Source organism: Hippichthys cyanospilos, chromosome 1, assembly GCF_059441005.1.
Source record: "Hippichthys cyanospilos isolate Australia breed blue-spotted pipefish chromosome 1, RoL_Hcya_1.0, whole genome shotgun sequence".
NCBI lineage: Eukaryota > Metazoa > Chordata > Actinopteri > Syngnathiformes > Syngnathidae > Hippichthys > Hippichthys cyanospilos.
Window position 1 is genome coordinate 7,544,647 of NC_142369.1, and position 17,419 is coordinate 7,562,065.

Here is a 17,419-nt window from a genome sequence, read left to right on the forward strand (position 1 = left end):
ATATATATATATATATATATATATATATATATATATATATATATATATATATATATATATATATATATATATATGACATATATATATATGACACACATATAATGTGATTTGATTTTTTTTTATTGTGTTTGATGTCACAAAGCTTTGCTCATGTTGACTTACTCAACTGACAGAGTAAAGGATTAAAGAGTAAATCATCTGCATAAATACCGTAGCTAACGTGTTACAAATAGAAGTCAAGTTGAAAAGATAGGAAGAGGAGGACGACTGAAATGATGCATGCTAAAGTGAAGAGGCATGGCGTCGGCATTGGTATGTGGCGAATATTATTTTTTGAATCTTGGCCTGTTATCATCAGAACTACTAATTGTTGTAACATGAGCATTGGATTATGTTGATGATGTAGATTTTGAATGTGCTGTCTCACATTGTATGTTAGAAGTAAGCTAACGGACTTGTTTTGAGAAAATCATTTGATTTTGTTTCTTTTTTGGTGTGTATATATTGCACAAATGTTTTGTAGAATGTATTATAGGTCTTAATTTCACATAATAAACTTACCACCGTGAGTTGTAGAAGACTGTAAATTTGACTTTTTTTTGTCTTCCATTAACTGCTTCAATGTTGACAAACTGTGCAAAGGTAGTGTTACTAAAAACACCTACAATCTGAACATTGATGGTGAGGTGTCTATGTATTTTCATATTTTACTTTTATGCAAGTGCTTCTCTGTTAGTAAAACTTCCCAAAAGGCTGAATGATTCAAATGTTAAGTTACTGTCTCATTTTTGCATGCTGTTGTCATGCAAGGGTAATGAATTAACGTCAGGCTTAAAAAGTAAGAAATTGTTTTCATACATGAGAAATTGTTGTCAGAAAAATAATAACTTAAGTAGGCAGATACTTTTTTATACTTTTGTGACCATAATAATAAGTCACTCTCAAATCAGCTCATTCTTGAGACTTTTTCAAATAATTTGCAGATATTTATAAAACAAATGGAAACGAATGTTCACCTGTTCTTTTTTTTAAATCAAAATATGTGGGAATGATTTACTGGTCTTTCAAATACTGTACACATTTTAAACTAATCACAGATCAATGTTGTTACTTAAAGTGTGATTGTAAAAGTTAGGGTTCGGTAAAATTCTATGAGCCTTGGTTGACCTTAATAGGTCTTTTTTTTACGTTTTGTGTTCATGTTGATATTTGAACCGTCATTGTTCATGTTAACTTTATTTTAAATAAAGTTTTATGTACCTAAAAAATGCGTAAATTTGTGCTTGTGCACCACTCAACAGTTCATCTTGTATTTATTTATTTTTTGTATTCGGAATGAATTACATTGAGTAACATTTAAGTTTCCTCACACATTTTGGAATAAAAATACGATCTAGCGCGAAAAATATTTCAGTGTTGTTCAATGGCCTCCACAAGAGACGTGGGCGGGGTCTTGACTGCCGTTTTCTTAGTAGTCCATTAAAATGCCCGAACTCAAAACACTTCTTTTTCCAAGATGGCGTCGATGAAGGACAGCGACACTGGCCTGTGGCTTCACAACAAACTGGGCTCCACGGACGAGCTGTGGACGCCTCCGAGCATCGCGTCGCTTCTCACCGTGTCCGTCATCGACAACATACGCCTGTGCTTTTCGAGTTTATCGCCGCCCGTCAAGCTCAAGTTGCTCCTCGGGATGCTGCATCTTCCCCGCCGGACCGTGGACGAGGTGGGCGCCTTCCAACCACATCTTATTCCTTTTGCATTCACGTGTCATCGACCATATTTTCTTGAAAAAAAAACGAAAAGTCGCTTTTGTTTCAAGTAACTTATTCCGAGTTTACCGTTGCTGTAATACCACCGCTCTGCATAAAAACACCAGTCAGCTACTTTAGCGTTAGCATGCTAGCTTCCGACAAAAACGATGACGAGATGTTAACGAGCGGATTTAAGCAGGAACCCCGACATGTTTGCTCCTTTACCGAGTCATTTCTTCGTACAAGCTTAAAGTCAACACGACTCAATCCACCAGATGTTGGCGTTTATCACCGAACGTCTGTCGTTCTCGTTAAGACATTGTGACTGACTGGGTAAGACACAGAAGGGGGCGGTACCGTCCTTACAACCTTGTTTCCCAACCCTTATTGAGCCGAGGCACGCTTATTTAAAAGAAAGAAAGCAAAAGCTAAAAAAATCTTTCAAAGCAAGCAGGAACGTGACAGAAAGCGTATATACTGATTCTTAAATATAGTTGTAGATTTGGTCTATTTAAAATTGAAACCATATTTATATATACTGTACAGCAAAAAAATATAGTAGCACTCTCTACTTTTTTTACAATATAGCTTCATCACTTTTTTATCCGTCCACTTTGTCCTATAATGATTGAATTGTTAAACCTTAGGTCTGATTGAAGCTAAGTGTTGTTCTCCACCAGATGAAGGAGGCCCTCACAGAGATAATCCAGCTGGCCACAGTGGACTCTGAGCCATGGGTGCTGATGGTCGCAGATATCCTCAAGTCCTTCCCAGAGACGGGCTCTCTCAATTTGGACTTGGAGGAGCAGAATCCGAACGTGCAGGACATTCTCGGCGAGCTCAGGGAAAAAAGTAAAACCGTTTTAATTTCACTTTTTGATGTGAGGGGTGATTTCTATGGTTGAATTTCCTTCTCTCTCTTTGCATGGTTGTGTGGGATAGTTGTGGAGTGCGAGGCGTCCGCCATGCTTCCATTAGAGTGCCAGTACCTGAACAAGAGCGCGTTGACCACGCTGGTGGGACCCCTCACGCCCCCGGTTAAACATTTCCAGCTGAAAAGAAAGCCCAAGAGTGCCACCCTCAGAGCTGAACTGTTGCAGAAATGTAATAATACCTTTTTATTTGCCAAACTACCGACGTGGTTTTTGCTAAATGGGTTGCTTTTGCTTTCTAGCCACAGAGACTGCACAACAACTGAAGAAGACTGCCGGAGTGCCTTTTCATGCCAAAGGAAGAGGTTTAGTCAAAAAGATTGACACGACCAGTGAGTGGCGCGCTAAATGACTTGACTCCTAAAAAGTTGAGGATATCGAGGCTTTGTGTGAACAAATGCTTGTCAGCAAAGCCCAATAACCATGCCTCTTTTTGAACCATATATGTCCAATAATGACCGCAACTTGGGCTAAATGTGACAGATTATTCATCTATCTATTTTTTAGCCCCTCTCAAGGGGATTCCCAAGGCGCCGTTTCGAAGTCCCACAGCTCCAAGCATGTTCAGCCCCCCCAGCAACCGAACACCTATTGCCCCAACGCGCACGCCCCTGCGTAAGGAGCGCGGTGTCAAGGTACACATTCACATACACGTAGTTTGATGAATATGTTAGGATGAGTCATGTCACCTCAGGATGTCAGGATGTCACCTCATTTCTCGCAAAAGCGACATGTTGGAGATTACATTCAGTTTTTTCTTCTGCAGCTGTTGGATATCAAGGAGCTGAACATGGTCGGAGCCGGAAGAGAGGCAAAACGGCGTAGAAAAACTTTGGGTAACGACATCACACCAGCGCCCCCGCAGTCTAACCAATGTGGACTTGACTGCTAAGTGTCTTATATTTTTGGTCTTCATTTGTTTGGTTTTGTAGACACAGAAGCAGAAGAAAAAGCAGCCAAAGAAGAAGCAGTGGTGGAGAACACCACACCGGATTATGCAGCAGGCCTCGTCTCTGCACAGGTGCTTGAATTTAGTCACAATCTTTTTGGTCATTTCAGAGGAGTGTATGCATACTTATTCTCTGAGTGAAATAATGGCAGAGGAAGAGGACTTTGCTATGCAGCTGGCAAAAATCAATCATAGCTTGTTCATTTCTTGGGCGTACAGTTTACATGAATTACTTATTTTAACATTTACTTTTAAGGTAGCTGAAGTAGCGTAGTGCTTGTTTTGTTTTACATGGCACAATCTGATTTTACAACTGTAGAAAGACATGCTGTAACTGAGCAGCTCAACTGTACCATTTAGTTAAAATAAACAAAAGATTGTGATTTAAAATCAATTTTGAATTAAAAATCAGTGCTTACCCCACTAATCAGAATGTAATTGCCAGACAATGGAATAGTTGCTCCTTAATACATAGTGGATAAATCAGGCACTCAAGTTTGAATCTGATTTTTGTCTTGCTTTTTGTTGCTGGATTACAGTTTTCAGCTTCATAGTTCACGACTAGCGATTTGTGATTTGCAGAATCATTTCCTTTTTTGTAGTAGGTACAGATACATAGCTCAAGTGTGCCCTCTTGCGGTTGCCAGTGAAAAAACGTGAAATTGATTTATAGACTATACAATATAGAACAATCGTGGGTGGTGTCAGTATTATTTAGGTCATATTCACGCAGCCGTAATATGTATTTAAAAAGTGCTTGAATAAATACACCTTTAAAGTTGGTAGGACGGGGGGAAACTTCGTATTAAAAACGTTTTTGAATAGTCTATCAGATTTTGTTGCTGATGTAGTTGCTGTGAGGAGCTGTCAAGGTTGTTGTCCGTTACAGAAACTCGGGGCGCTGAACGAGAATCCTTTGCCGTCAACCAGCTACCTACCCGCCACACCCAGCATGGTTCCTTCTTCCTCCTACATTCCCAGCTCCGAGGCTCAACCAGGTGAGGGATTTTTACCGTTAAGAAAACGATGGAAAATTAGGCCAAGGGTGATTCTTGGTCGTCTGCTCTCCCCGAAAGCAAACGCGGGCGGCTCCGGCTGGGACACGCTGCAGTCGGCCCGCCAACCGGAAGAGTCGGCGACGGCGGGCGCGGGCGCCCCCGCCGCCACGCTCCCGGGCCAGTACAAGCAGCGGACGCCCATGTACAACGCCAGCACTGCGGCCAACCCGGCGACCCCCACGTCACCCAGCACGCCCACCTCTACCCCCGCCAGCAACGGGCCGCCGGCGGCCGCCACCGCCGGCCAGCCCGAAACGCCCGCTCAGCCCCCCAGCACGCCTCAGGCCCCCACCCCCGCACCCACCCCCACACCGCCGCAACCTCAGCCCAAAAAGAATCTCTCGCTGACGGTACGGCCTCACGTGTGTCTCGCCTAGAATGCTGAACCAGAACCCGACTCGAAATAGTCTTTATTTTCCACGCTTTCCAGAGGGACCAGATGTATGCAGCTCAGGAGATGTTCAAGACGGCCAACAAGGTCACCAGACCAGAGAAGGCTCTCATCTTAGGCTTTATGGCAGGATCCAGAGGTATGTTACCTCCTAGCTCGGCCCTGTGTGTACATAACAAAATGAGACAAGGATAACGATCAATTGCCGCACCATATCCGTTTACGGAATTGGGGCGATTAGCCTTTCAAAATAAGAGCGTAAAACAAAGTGCTATTTTAACTGAATACTCGGAACTTAAAAAGCATTATTATTGAGTCAAAGTGGTTCTCAACCTTTTTTCAATGAGGTCCTCTCTGTGAAATAATTTGTCAGCCCCCTAACTAGCGTTTTTGTTTTGTTTGTTTTTAATCCGGAAAAATAAAAAACTTGGAGTACTGTGCCATCCATGTCTGGGGAAAAAAAAACTACAGAAACTCCAGAAGATAGCACATAGTTTTCTTTTACCTCTCTTGAAGGAAAATTGTGTCACTGATGACAATGCACATCTGTGTAAAACCTAATAAAATAAAGTCATGGAACATTTTATAAAGGAGTCAGTATAAAACAATTTAGCAATAAATTAATACTCTAATTGATTTGCTCTTAATTTGAAAAGAAAACTGTACTGTACCTGACATAGCACTTAAAAGTTAGATTTGATTGTGAAACCGAGATTTTCTTTTTTGTGGTTCTCTGTTTCTATCGGAAAATTAAAATAGTCCTAAAACTCTTATTTATAATAACCATTTAATAAAGTTTGGATTTTGTGTGTTTTTCCCTCATTGAAAAGACCATTTCGAATATTAAACTATTGCACATTTCATTTGACTGTATTTGATACATTAATCTTTGGCTCAGAAAGATTTATTTGTGGCTCTTTAGTATTAGTATTTGAATACCCCTTGGTAGACTTTTTTTTATGTTCTTTTCAAATATGTTTACTGTTTTGGAAAAACAAAATCATGGTTCAAAAAGTGTAAGTTTTCATGAGCTCTTTTTTTAAGGTTTTACATCTATTAAAAAAAAAAATAGGGATTTCCATGTCGCGCCGACGGGTCTGGACTATATCGCCCGGGACAAACAAGGCCTAACCGTTGAATCTTTTGGTCTCGCAGAGAACCCGTGCCCGGAGCAAGGGGACATCATTCAGATCAAGCTGAGCGAGCACACGGAGGTGCTGCCCAAAGCGGACGGCACGGGCAGCACCACCATGCTGGTGGACACGGTTTTCGAAATGAACTACTCCACGGGTCAGTGGACCCGGCTGAAAAAGTACAAGCCCATCACCAACACCTCGTGAGAGGCGCGACAGGTGGACCCCACTCGCTCACGACCATATTCGCTCACATTCAGAAGTTCGAGCCCAAACGAGCACCCGGGAAGGCTGTGGCGGCGGCAGGAGAGAAGTTCCTTCCTCCTGCGCACACACACACGCGCGCAGGATAGATTTTCGTTTATTTCCCCATGTCATTTCGAACCGGCGTCTTTGTGAGAACACACGCAACACACGGAGTGGTTAACGATGCCCTTTTTCGTCCCTTTTTTCAGACTAAAGGAAAGAAAATAAAACGACAGCAGACTGTTAACAGTTTGGTTCATAAGATCTTTTTATTTGAGTGAGTGGCTGAACGCAACAAGCACAAGGGTTAATTACCATTCTCAGAACCAGTCTTGGAAAATTAGGTACTGTGCCGCAGCAGTTTGAATTTCACTTAATCGGTCCAAAATGTATTAACAAAAAAAATCTTTGTTAATCTATTTGTATTTGCAATTCACATCCACCTGTTTGGAAACCTTGATGGATGTACATTTGGAAATCATCTTGTAGGATATTTCATTGTCATCATCCATTGGCTCAAACATCTTAAGAATGTTACGAATCATACGGAACAGCCCAATATTTACCGTGATTTTTACAGTGAACTCATGCCAATAGCCCCCCCCAAAAATAAATGTCTTACAGATAGGGCTAGGCAACAAATCAGAATACAATTTTAAAAATCAATCATTTAAAAATTCAAATCAAGCTTTTTCACAAACTATGAAATGTTTACTTTCAAAATGTCTTTATATTTTGGCGTATTCACTCTTAATCTTGTTCCATCACTCGTTTGTACTGAACCGTTTGGAACAGCACAGGCCAAACTTTGCTCCTTCTCGATGTACAAACATCTCAATCTAAAGGTTATAATGTTAACGTTACTTCTTTGACACCGATTGCTAGTCTTATTAGTCTGGGCCTCTTGTTGCAAAGCCGTTTTCTTACCGACCCGTACCAGTAGGATTACTCAACTTGAATTGACACCGATACCCCTAGCACACTTGATACAAAAAGCGTCCAACCACAAAAAAATAACGGATCGTTTTCAAAGAACCTGTTCCTATATAGTATTTTCCTTCAAACGTCAAGGAATTTGATGACATGAAATTAATGGAATTTTCTATTCTTCTAACATGTGCCAGTACCACTAGCGCCAATACGGCGCTACCTTGGGATAACAAAGTCCCAATTTCCCAAAACACAACATACGACTCATTTCTGCCATCCTGCTTTCCCATTGGCTATCTCCTAGCCCCGGCTAGTCGTTTAGCTTCCTGCCATGTGAAGGGCTAACGCGGAAGCTTAGGTAACAGGGGAGTGTTTCGTACAGTGGAGAGTGGTTTTGGTCCAGCCATTAAGAAATATCTCCTCCAAGGCACATTTTGCGTCGTTTGCGCTCTTCCTCCTCTGCTAACGCTTTCAGGTGGTGACTCGTTCAAAGTAAGGTCCACAGCTTTCTACTTTGTTTCTTGGCACGAGTTCACATCCTTTACAGAAGAAACTGGACTCAAAATCACTCTACGAAAGCTACCCTGGAACGAATTAATTTCGAGTTAGCGCTCTTCAAATAAGGCTAGGTATTGTCCCAATACCGATACTTGCTATCGGTACTCGCGTATCTCGAAGGAAAAATAACCAGCTACTGTAAAATTAGTAGCCTTCTTCTAGATACATTCCCTGTCAGTCATTTCAGTGTCACCTCCATCCATCAGCTCAAACGCCGCTGCGCTATTGTAAAAATCACGGAGGGAAAATAAAATTAGAGATGTCTAAAAATGCCTTTTTTTCCCCACAACTACGCCCCTCAAGTGAAGCAATCACTAGATAGACTTCATCCGATGGATGCTAGTTGGAGGCTCCCTCCATCCTCCAAAGGCCTTCTCCAAGTAGAGCGCCACGGCCAGGGTCAAGCGATCCTGCAGCTTCCCGCTCACCACCTGCACGCCCATGGGCAGTCCCTCCTCGTTCAGCCCCAAAGGGCACTGGGTGATGGGCAGACCCAGGATATTGAAGATCCCTGCGGAGAAACCGGGAAGGAATGACTTGGCGCGTCCCGGTGGAATGGATGACGTCTACGTTTGCGAACCGGTGTAGGCGAAGTCGAGGGGTCGAAAAAGCGCGTGGTGGTGCTTTGGCGCCACCCTGGGATGCGACGGGTACAGGAGCACGCCGTCGTCCCCCAGCAGCTCGTCCACATCCTTCTGCAGCTTCTCCTTCAAGCCCACAAGGAATTTGGAAGGTACGGCGGAAGACCTCTTCTCGACAACGGCCAGAGCTGCGAAGGTCACAATCATCAGTTACGGCCGGGAAACACCTCCGCACGTTGACGCTCACCGATGGCGGCCACGGTATGATCCGATTTTCCTAGCAATCTTTTCAGCGCCTCCCACAGGGGCCACACGGGCCGGCCCGGCTCTCCCAACTCCGCGGCGAACGAGACGGGAGGCTGCTCGAGAACACGTGAGTTATTCGGCGAGCGCGTGCCGCACGCCGCGGCCTCTTTTCGCACCTTGCCCTCTTTGTCCGGCAGAGCCATGTAGGCGTCCCAGATGCGGAAGCCGTAGCGCAACTCCGGGAAACGCGCTTCTCGGACAGACACCCCGAGATCGGCTTCCAGACGCTCTACCGCCTCAGGTGGGGGTGAAAACGAAACGTTGTGAGTGGATATCTTACAGCGGGGATGTGCGCTACTATGCTGTATACAATGATGTACATTCACTTATGTGGATTTCCATTGGTGACCATCACTTCATCTTGCCTTTTAACATTGGCATTTTTAACTGTTACATTGTGTGTGTGTGTGTGTGTGTGTGTGTGTGTGTGTGTATAATAATTAACCTGTTATCGTAAGGCTTTTTTTCACCTAATATGAGCATGTATAGTGGGGATTATTCTACGCAAAAACAAATTTCCCCACAAAAAAGCCAAGTTTATTGTAAGGCTTTCTTTTTTTCACAAAAAAAGCCTACCAAGTATAGTAAGGTTTTTTTCACGTATTGCAAGGCTCTTTTTTCCACAAAGACCCTCCATGTAGTAAGTACCCCCCCCCCTAAAAGATGCCAATTCTTATTTGATCATAATTACACTTAATATGACAAGAACATATCCTTATTTTAAATAGTTAATTGATAACGCTGAATAATTCATTTATTCAAAACAATATGTATTTTTTAATTGACAGTGAAATCCCATGTTTTAAATTATTTTATTTTCTGACATTCAATCCTGGGCACCTCTTTACATTTCTTTCAATGTGATTCAAGTGTTTGGTTAAAGGAGGCTCTAAAGATGGCTGCTACTAAATGAATCACAAAATCAATTACTTGCGGCGATTAAGTACTAAAATATTTAATTACTCTCGGTTATGTGCTAAAATAGCCAATTATTTGAGATACTTGAGTGCTTGTTTTTTCTTAAGTCATCAAAGTAATAAAGTAAATGACTACTTGAGGTACTAAAGTGATTTCATTACTTATATGCATTATTTTATGAAAAAAAAATACTGTTTATATTTTCATATTGTGAGTACCTGGGATTGAATGTCTTGAGTAAAAAATATATATAAAAATACGTCTTTGGGATTGAATGAGTTCACCATTGCAGCCCTGAGCAATTTTGAAATTGAAGCAGCTGTGAGAAGTTTACAGTGTTATTATGAGAGAGAGTTAAATATGTTTATGATAACGATATTATGTTTAAACAGCAGGGCTGAGTAAATATACTTCAGGCAAACCAATTTCTTCCAGATAAGAGGGTTGAGTCACCTTTTTTTGGATTTGTCGAAGTTCTTCGCTGACGGGGGAGGTCAGAGGCGAGCCGCCGTCGTCGGGGACGGTGAAGAAGCGGAGCTTTTTGAGGTCCACCTTCTCGTTCAGGGACAACCTGCATCAAAACACGCCATTCTAACCTACCGGGTCCCCTGGAAAATTGAAGTTAAAAAAAAAAAGGTAGTAAAAACTCCCTAGCTTACAAATCGGCGTTTGGCCCCGCCATGATTTTCAACATGGGCAGCAGGTCTTCAGCGTAGCGACACATGGGCCCCGAGCTGACGTATTCTTCGTGCCTACCCGAGTACGGGGGGTACTGGTTTTCGTTGGAAACCACGCCTACAAGGGTTCGAAAATGGCGTGAGCTGACCGAAATAACGCGAAAAAACGGCAGATGTCATGAAATTCGGGCCGAATCTCTTACCGGGTGTGGTTTTGTGACCGAAAATTCCATTGAAGAAGCACGGCATGCGGATGCTGCCGCCGATGTCGGAGCCCAGGCCGATAACTGCGCCGGCCGCGCCCAGCAAGCTGCCCTCGCCGCCTGTTGGCGACACGGATGGGGGTCCGCTTCAGGGGGTACTCGAGATTTTCAAAAAAAAAACAAATATCCTTTCAAAATAATGAATGAATTGTTCACAAAAAAGTTCCATTTTATGTTCAGTAGGTTATTGGATTTTATTTTTCTTCAAACCCAGACACTCCCCCATACTCCAATGGTTCGACCCAAATTGTGCCATCGGTCAAGTTCATGATTTTTTTGTCAATACATCTCTACTATGATCCCTAAAGAGGACACTTTAAATTGAATATTTTTATCCGGACAAATATTCATAATTATTTCTTTTTGAGACCAGGTCTGACACGTTATGTTGATTACTTTTTGGGGGACAAATATTTAAGGAAGTTATTGACTATTTTTATCAAGACGTCTCTACTGTAATCCCAAAAAAGGATACTTTATGTCATAGTTTTCTGTGGAGAAATATTTATATATTTTTTTTCTATTTGAGAACAGGTCTGACACTTGAAATTGATTATTTTTTTGTGGAAAAATAATTTTGATAACAGATTTATTTAATGATCCAAAAGAAGACATTTTAGATTGTTTTTTTTTAAAGTTTAATCAATCAGGCACTGATGGCATTTTTTACGTTTTTTTTTTTTTTTTTACCAAAATGTTTTGCACTGGTTAAGCGGTATTTGGGTGAAAAGATATTTCACAGGAAAAAAAGGTTAAGAACCTGCACTGGGCAATACTAGGCAGTATAGTATTTTGAGCATAAAATGTTCATTGGGCGGCAAAATTGTGTATCAGCGCAAGGGTGATTTTTAATTTTACAGTACAATCGTTACTTTTATATGGAGCCCCTCTGGTATGAAAAAAAAAATGCAGTTGTACTAATCCACTTGCTCAGTTTAGTAATCCGCTCAGTTTATGGACTCATAGCGGCAATGACAAAAACAACATTTGTAAAATATTTCACCAGTCATCTTGGGTGAATAGACTCAGCGGGAGCTGAGTGCGCAGGGAGGGACCGTCTGCAAATTGCAAGATGCAGGAGGGGGACGATACCACCGTTATGTGTGACTACCAAGTCAATGAACACATCAAATAGCTCCCCATGTTCTTATTACATCTGTTTTGAATATAGAAATCTTTGCTGAATTTGGGAAAGTTTTATTCATATTCATCGTGAATAACCTGCAATTTGCAGCGGGTCCCTGCGCACTTCAGCTCCTGCTGGGCACATTGGTCAATGTCTATTCGACATAGACAAGAGGGGCTCTGTACTTTCTCCACTTAAATAAAACAAGGTTAGCTAATTTGCGTGGAATGTAGTCTGCTCGGGAAAGTGAGCAGACTAATTATATGTCGTGTTTACTTTGGAAAACGGACTAAACCCCCCCCCCAAAAAAAAAAATGATCAAGCCCACTCATGTGACTGCTTAAAATTGTTTAGTTGTTTTTACCCCACTAAACAATACTTAATAAAATGTCATTGTAATTGCAATAAACTTAGGCAAGACGATTCCTTTTCCGATTAATCGATGAAAAATGTATTCCAGAAATATTCAGTAGTTAAAGACCTAATGGAAATAAAGTAGGGTAACCAAAGCATCGTTCGCCTAAGTCAGGCAAATCCAAAACCGGTCCTGGAGGGCCACCTATCCTGCATGTTTTTGACGTTTCCGTCGTCCGATGCAGCTGATTCAAATGATGGGGTTTGTTGTCAGGCTTCTCTGATCATTTGAATCAGGTGCGGTAGGAGGACAGAAACCTCTAAAACATGCCGGATAGGCGGCCCTCCAGGACTGGCTTTGGACATGCCTGAGAAATTTTACTGGATGGTATAATAAGAAAAAATGACACACATGCCTAAACCTCAAACAAAGTACAATAACAAAAGCACATTAGTAGCCATCTTAGTGGCAGGGGCAGAGCTATAAATTTTGTGGCTGATTTGATCATAAAGAATGATACGCCATACATGGCCAAACCTTTTACAGAAACAAAGTAACCCAAGCAAAGCGGGCAGGGGCGGAGCTATCTTTTGGCCATGCCCGCCCTAGATCACTCTGGCCACTCCCATACTTTGGGTAAAATTTCGTGGATTATACTCTGACAAAATATCATATATAATATACTGTATATGCACTGTAATAAAAAAGGACCCCGCCGACCCCCCGAGACCCCAAAAACCTTGTGAGCAGACCGACCCGAGCTCCCTCCCGGCATCCTCTCCAGGTCGTAGGGGTTTTTGGTGATGCCGTACAGGTGGTTGTGCGACTCGGCCCACATGCAGCCCTCGCTGGTGTTGGTGACGCCCAGCGGGATGGCGCCCGCCCTCTTGAGGTTGGCCACGGGGGGCGCGTCGGCCGCCGCCACCACCCCTCGCCTTGCCAGGATGCCGGTGGTGTTGGGCATGCCTACGAGCGGTGAGTAGGCAAAAAAAAAAGTAGCAAAGGTTGGCCGCGAGTGAATTATTAATGGCTGCGAACCTGAAAGAGTCAATGTATAATCTTGAAGTTAGTAAAGAATGCGCAAAGGATTCAAACAAAACAAGCAAAATAAATAAGGATAGAACTTATTCTATTGGCCTCGTTTATTCTTTTTTTGCTTATTTTCATACTACAAAGATCGTGTTCTTTATCAGGGTATATTTCAATTATATTTCAATAACACTTGGGGGGAATTTTGATCCAACTCTGGATTTTTGATGAGTGATGTCAAAGGAAAACATAACAAAAAACACTAGGAAGCTAATATTTTGCATAGATTGTCATAACATGACAACTTTAAATATGCCACGTCCCTTCTAAACGCTTGCAAACAGGAGGTGGAGCGATACACCCAATAGCTGTCAGATTTAGCCCATGTCAGACTCATTTACTGCCATTCAAAATTGAAACTGTCAATTTTGAACATATTGAAAACCCGGTTTTATCACCCATTTCCCCCCATTTTTGCATTCATCCTTTCAACCGCAATAGGGAGGCGCAATAGAAATTTTTAACAGCCCAAAACCACCATTTAGCGCTAGCGGCCAGCTTATGACATTCGCAAGCGTTTCAATAACTTTGATGATTGGCTTACCCTGGACTGCCATAATGCAAAAGTTTTCAAAGGTCATCATACTCTAATTTTGACATAAATATTCCTATTTCAATTTCATAAACATACAGCGTAGTTATTTATGCTATTATCGCCCTTTTTAGATTTTTTTTGTACACGAAAGGGGTGTTGGCGCCCTTTCCTATATGCTAGTGAAAAATCCCCGAACACCCTGGGGTTAAATTGAGTGCAATTTAGATTTTTTTTTTTTTTTTGCGTCACTGGGTACAATACTTTACCCTGGAGACCAAAGGACTCTTTGACGGAGAACGGCACGCCGAGGAAAGGTAGCCGATCCGCCAACACTTCCTCGCCTCCAGGTTCCTCGTCAATCAACTTGTCAACCTGCGCTGCTTCCTGGAGCGCGGCTGAGAACCTGGACGGTGGTAGAAAATCAGGAATGATCAAATGAGCAGCTTAAGCCTCGGCGCTTTAATTGCAAAATTCGCATTTTACATTAAGTCTTTTGCAGCGGGTTTTTCAAGGTTTGAATTTTAAGTGTAATTAAATGAGTGAAATCGGAAAAAAATGTTAGCCCTTCTGAGAAAATGATCAACTGTGGCGAGAAGTTTCACCACTTTGAAACATGGGAGAAAAAAACATAAGAAGAAATGAAAATTTACTGTAAATAGAAAAACATACATATATATATATATATATATATATATATATATATATATATATATATATATATATACATATACAAACATATATCAAACACAAATGAAAAAAAAAAACATTTCTGATGGACAAAAAAAAGTGTTCATAATAAACCAAACATGAAACTACATGAAAAAACTGGGGAAAAAAATGTAAAAATACATGAAAAATACTGTAAATTAAAACATACAGTTTAAAGAAAAAAAACAGAAGAATAAACAAATCATATTGGAAATGAAAAAAAATCTAGAACAAAACAATAATAAAACCTTAATACACTGCACATGGAAAAAAACGCCCCTGTAATTTCTATACATATAAAAATAAATGAACATTTCATGTTCATTTATTTTTTACTGTGATTGTGGATTTCATTTATTACAGGAATTTTTTTGGAACATAACCCTGCGATAAACAAGGGAACACTGTACTCTTCGGGTGTCAAACTCATTTTGGCTTGCACGCTGCATAGAGGAAAATCTATTCTTAAGTGAATCGGATCGATGGTATATATATATTTCTATAACTTTGATACAACAACTACAAATGTATTATTCTTTATCAATACTTTCAAAAACACAACAAGCACAACATCAATATTAATCCACAAACATTAACATGTTAATCATAACACAAGTTTTTCATTTATTGAAAAGAATCAGCTCATTACAAGATTATTTCATTGGCCAGAACCGGCCCACGGGCCACATGTTTGACACCCCTGGCGTACACGAATTTTGAGCTATATTTTAGTGCTATATTGATTTTTACACTCTGTGTTGTAAACTATAATCGTTCCCTGCTCAGATGTTTAAGATCTGATTCTTTTATTTTAAACTCACTATATATGTATTTTTCTATTGTACGGCCGATGAATTGTCTGGGATTTTGTTAAGTCAAATATCGGAATCTGCCCGACAGAATTTCACACTTTTAACCGTTAATTTTTTTTTTTTAACTCAAACGTTTCGAACAAAATTATGTTGGACTTGGGGGAGGTAATAGAGAGCCTTGCCTGTCTTTGACCACTGCGTTCACCAACGGGTTGACTTGCTGGATCCGGTCAATGTAAGCCTGCACCACCTCCACGCTGGACACCTACACACGCAGTGATGTTTATTGATTAAAAAAAAAAAAAAAAGAAGGATGATAAGCGAAAAATTGCAAGTAAACATGAACCCAAAGTCAGATTTCGTTTTGCATCATTGACAAAGACCGAAGGCTATAATATTGATTTCCGCGAGCAGAACCGAGCCTCGAGCCGCAATCAAGCCGGCCGGCGTTCACCTCCCGTCGTCGGATCCTCCCGGCGAGTTGCGTCGCTGACACCGTCAGAAGCGGGTTGCTGACCGGCGGAACCTGACGCTTGCCCTCGGCGGGCCGGGCGCACAGGAAGCTATACAAGGCGAAGCAAATTGCCAAGAACGCGTCGTAGATCCATTTCTGGATGCGTTCGATGCCAGTCAGAGCCATGTTGACGGTAGTCAAGTCGGACCGGCTGGACGCGTACGTTTGGAATTGAGTTAACGGGCCAATCAGCGTTGAGCTTAGTTACGGCTGCTGACGGCTGGGGAGTCCACCCAACCGGAAGCTGCACCTTAGATGCAACGGGGTTTACAAAATAAATGTTTCCTGTTGGATTTCGAAGCTCTGGAGCCGAGCTCAGCTAAGTGCTCTGCGGAAATGAATCTCGCGAGGCACTTAAGAACAGAGAGCCATCCAATCAACCATGGAAGCAAAGTTAAAGCTTAAGCTTGACTAATATGTCGCTAACTGCTAGCTAAGTTGGGTACATGTTTAACCAAAGAGGAACCCGACATGGACGAAAATACTAGCTTAACAATAACGGGATTTAAAGGGACTATGTGTAAGATTTAGACCGTTTTTCATTAAAGGGGAATACATTAAATTATTATAAATTTCTTAAACTTGCAAATAAATGTGTTCTTAACGACCAACAGTATGTTTTAAACATAATCATTGGTAAATTGTATTCCATAGGGGGTGGCACTATAGCTGCTGACAACACCTGCAGCCCCTCCTGCTGTCCGTAATGAAAAACAATCTAAATCTTTCACTCTGTCCCTTTAAGGCGCGCCCCCTTAATTTCTGTTAGTGAAGTAAAACAATGACTACTAGAGGCCACTAGAGGCGGAAAAGAGATCGAAGTACTGTATGTGCTTTAGCTCAATATAAGTTAGGAAAGGACGAATTAACCAGGGAAATGGATGAGTGCAACTTTGTCCGACTGTGTGGTCTAATGTATTTAAAAAAAAAAAAACATACTGAAAAGTGTGGGTTTTGATGTTTGATGTTTTAACTTTTGACCTTTGGGAAGTTGATAAATATAGGGGAATCGGTTGCTCTCTAGAAAGAGTCACTTGAATCCTTACGCCGGAAGACACGACAAAATGAATCATCGCAATCCATTTCAAGATATTGCCCTGGCTCTAAGATGCTACAAAATAGTGGCAAAGCACTACTTTTATCTGAATGTTGCGCTTTACCCCAGGTCAACATCTTGCCTTGCCTTGCCATCCATCCATATACCACAAGATGACAGCAAAGCAGAATTTGTGCCCTAATCAAGGATTATGCCACTAGATAGCGCCAAAGTACAAAAAAAAAAACCTCAAAACAAAACCACATATATATGGTTTTATATATATATGGTTCTGTATATTATAGCACTTCTAATATAATTGTATTGTAAATATATAATATTTAAAGTGAAATTTTAAAAAATGGAACGGGGCCCCTGTAGCACAGCTGGTGTCCCTCCCCTCCAAACGCCAATCAGGGTCACTGTCTTTTAGTTCTCATAAACTCCAGGCAAATTCAACATTCTGGTTCAATGAATAAGTAATCAGCTGTTGTAAATAATATATGGTGTGTAATATTTTCAACAACAGTGCTGTGACACGTCTTTTT

At 41.4% G+C, this 17,419-nt stretch overlaps 2 protein-coding genes and 1 long non-coding RNA gene across 3 annotated transcripts; 1 reads left to right on the plus strand and 2 right to left on the minus strand.

Annotated features, from left to right (window-relative positions):
* The first annotated feature begins 177 nt into the window (after positions 1-177).
* On the plus strand, positions 178-6,710 carry nelfa (negative elongation factor complex member A). Its single transcript, XM_088412889.1, has 12 exons — positions 178-312; positions 1,517-1,726; positions 2,435-2,606; positions 2,697-2,858; positions 2,929-3,018; positions 3,194-3,321; positions 3,453-3,522; positions 3,619-3,707; positions 4,525-4,633; positions 4,712-5,043; positions 5,124-5,223; positions 6,240-6,710. The coding sequence occupies exons 1-12, from the start codon at positions 298-300 to the stop codon at positions 6,422-6,424; spliced, it is 1,662 nt and encodes a 553-aa protein (XP_088269015.1). The 5' UTR covers positions 178-297; the 3' UTR covers positions 6,425-6,710.
* Positions 1,297-2,116, minus strand: LOC148428915 (uncharacterized). The gene is made up of 2 exons (XR_015865344.1): positions 1,980-2,116; positions 1,297-1,786 (listed from the first exon to the last, which is right to left on the minus strand). It is a non-coding gene; the product is annotated as an uncharacterized LOC148428915 (long non-coding RNA).
* faah2b (fatty acid amide hydrolase 2b) lies at positions 6,707-16,062 on the minus strand. Its single transcript, XM_088412902.1, has 11 exons — positions 15,776-16,062; positions 15,504-15,586; positions 14,068-14,204; positions 12,934-13,143; positions 10,637-10,756; positions 10,416-10,551; positions 10,210-10,327; positions 8,955-9,074; positions 8,780-8,891; positions 8,532-8,720; positions 6,707-8,462 (listed from the first exon to the last, which is right to left on the minus strand). The coding sequence occupies exons 1-11, from the start codon at positions 15,959-15,961 to the stop codon at positions 8,266-8,268; spliced, it is 1,608 nt and encodes a 535-aa protein (XP_088269028.1). The 5' UTR covers positions 15,962-16,062; the 3' UTR covers positions 6,707-8,265.
* Positions 16,063-17,419: the final 1,357 nt, after the last annotated feature.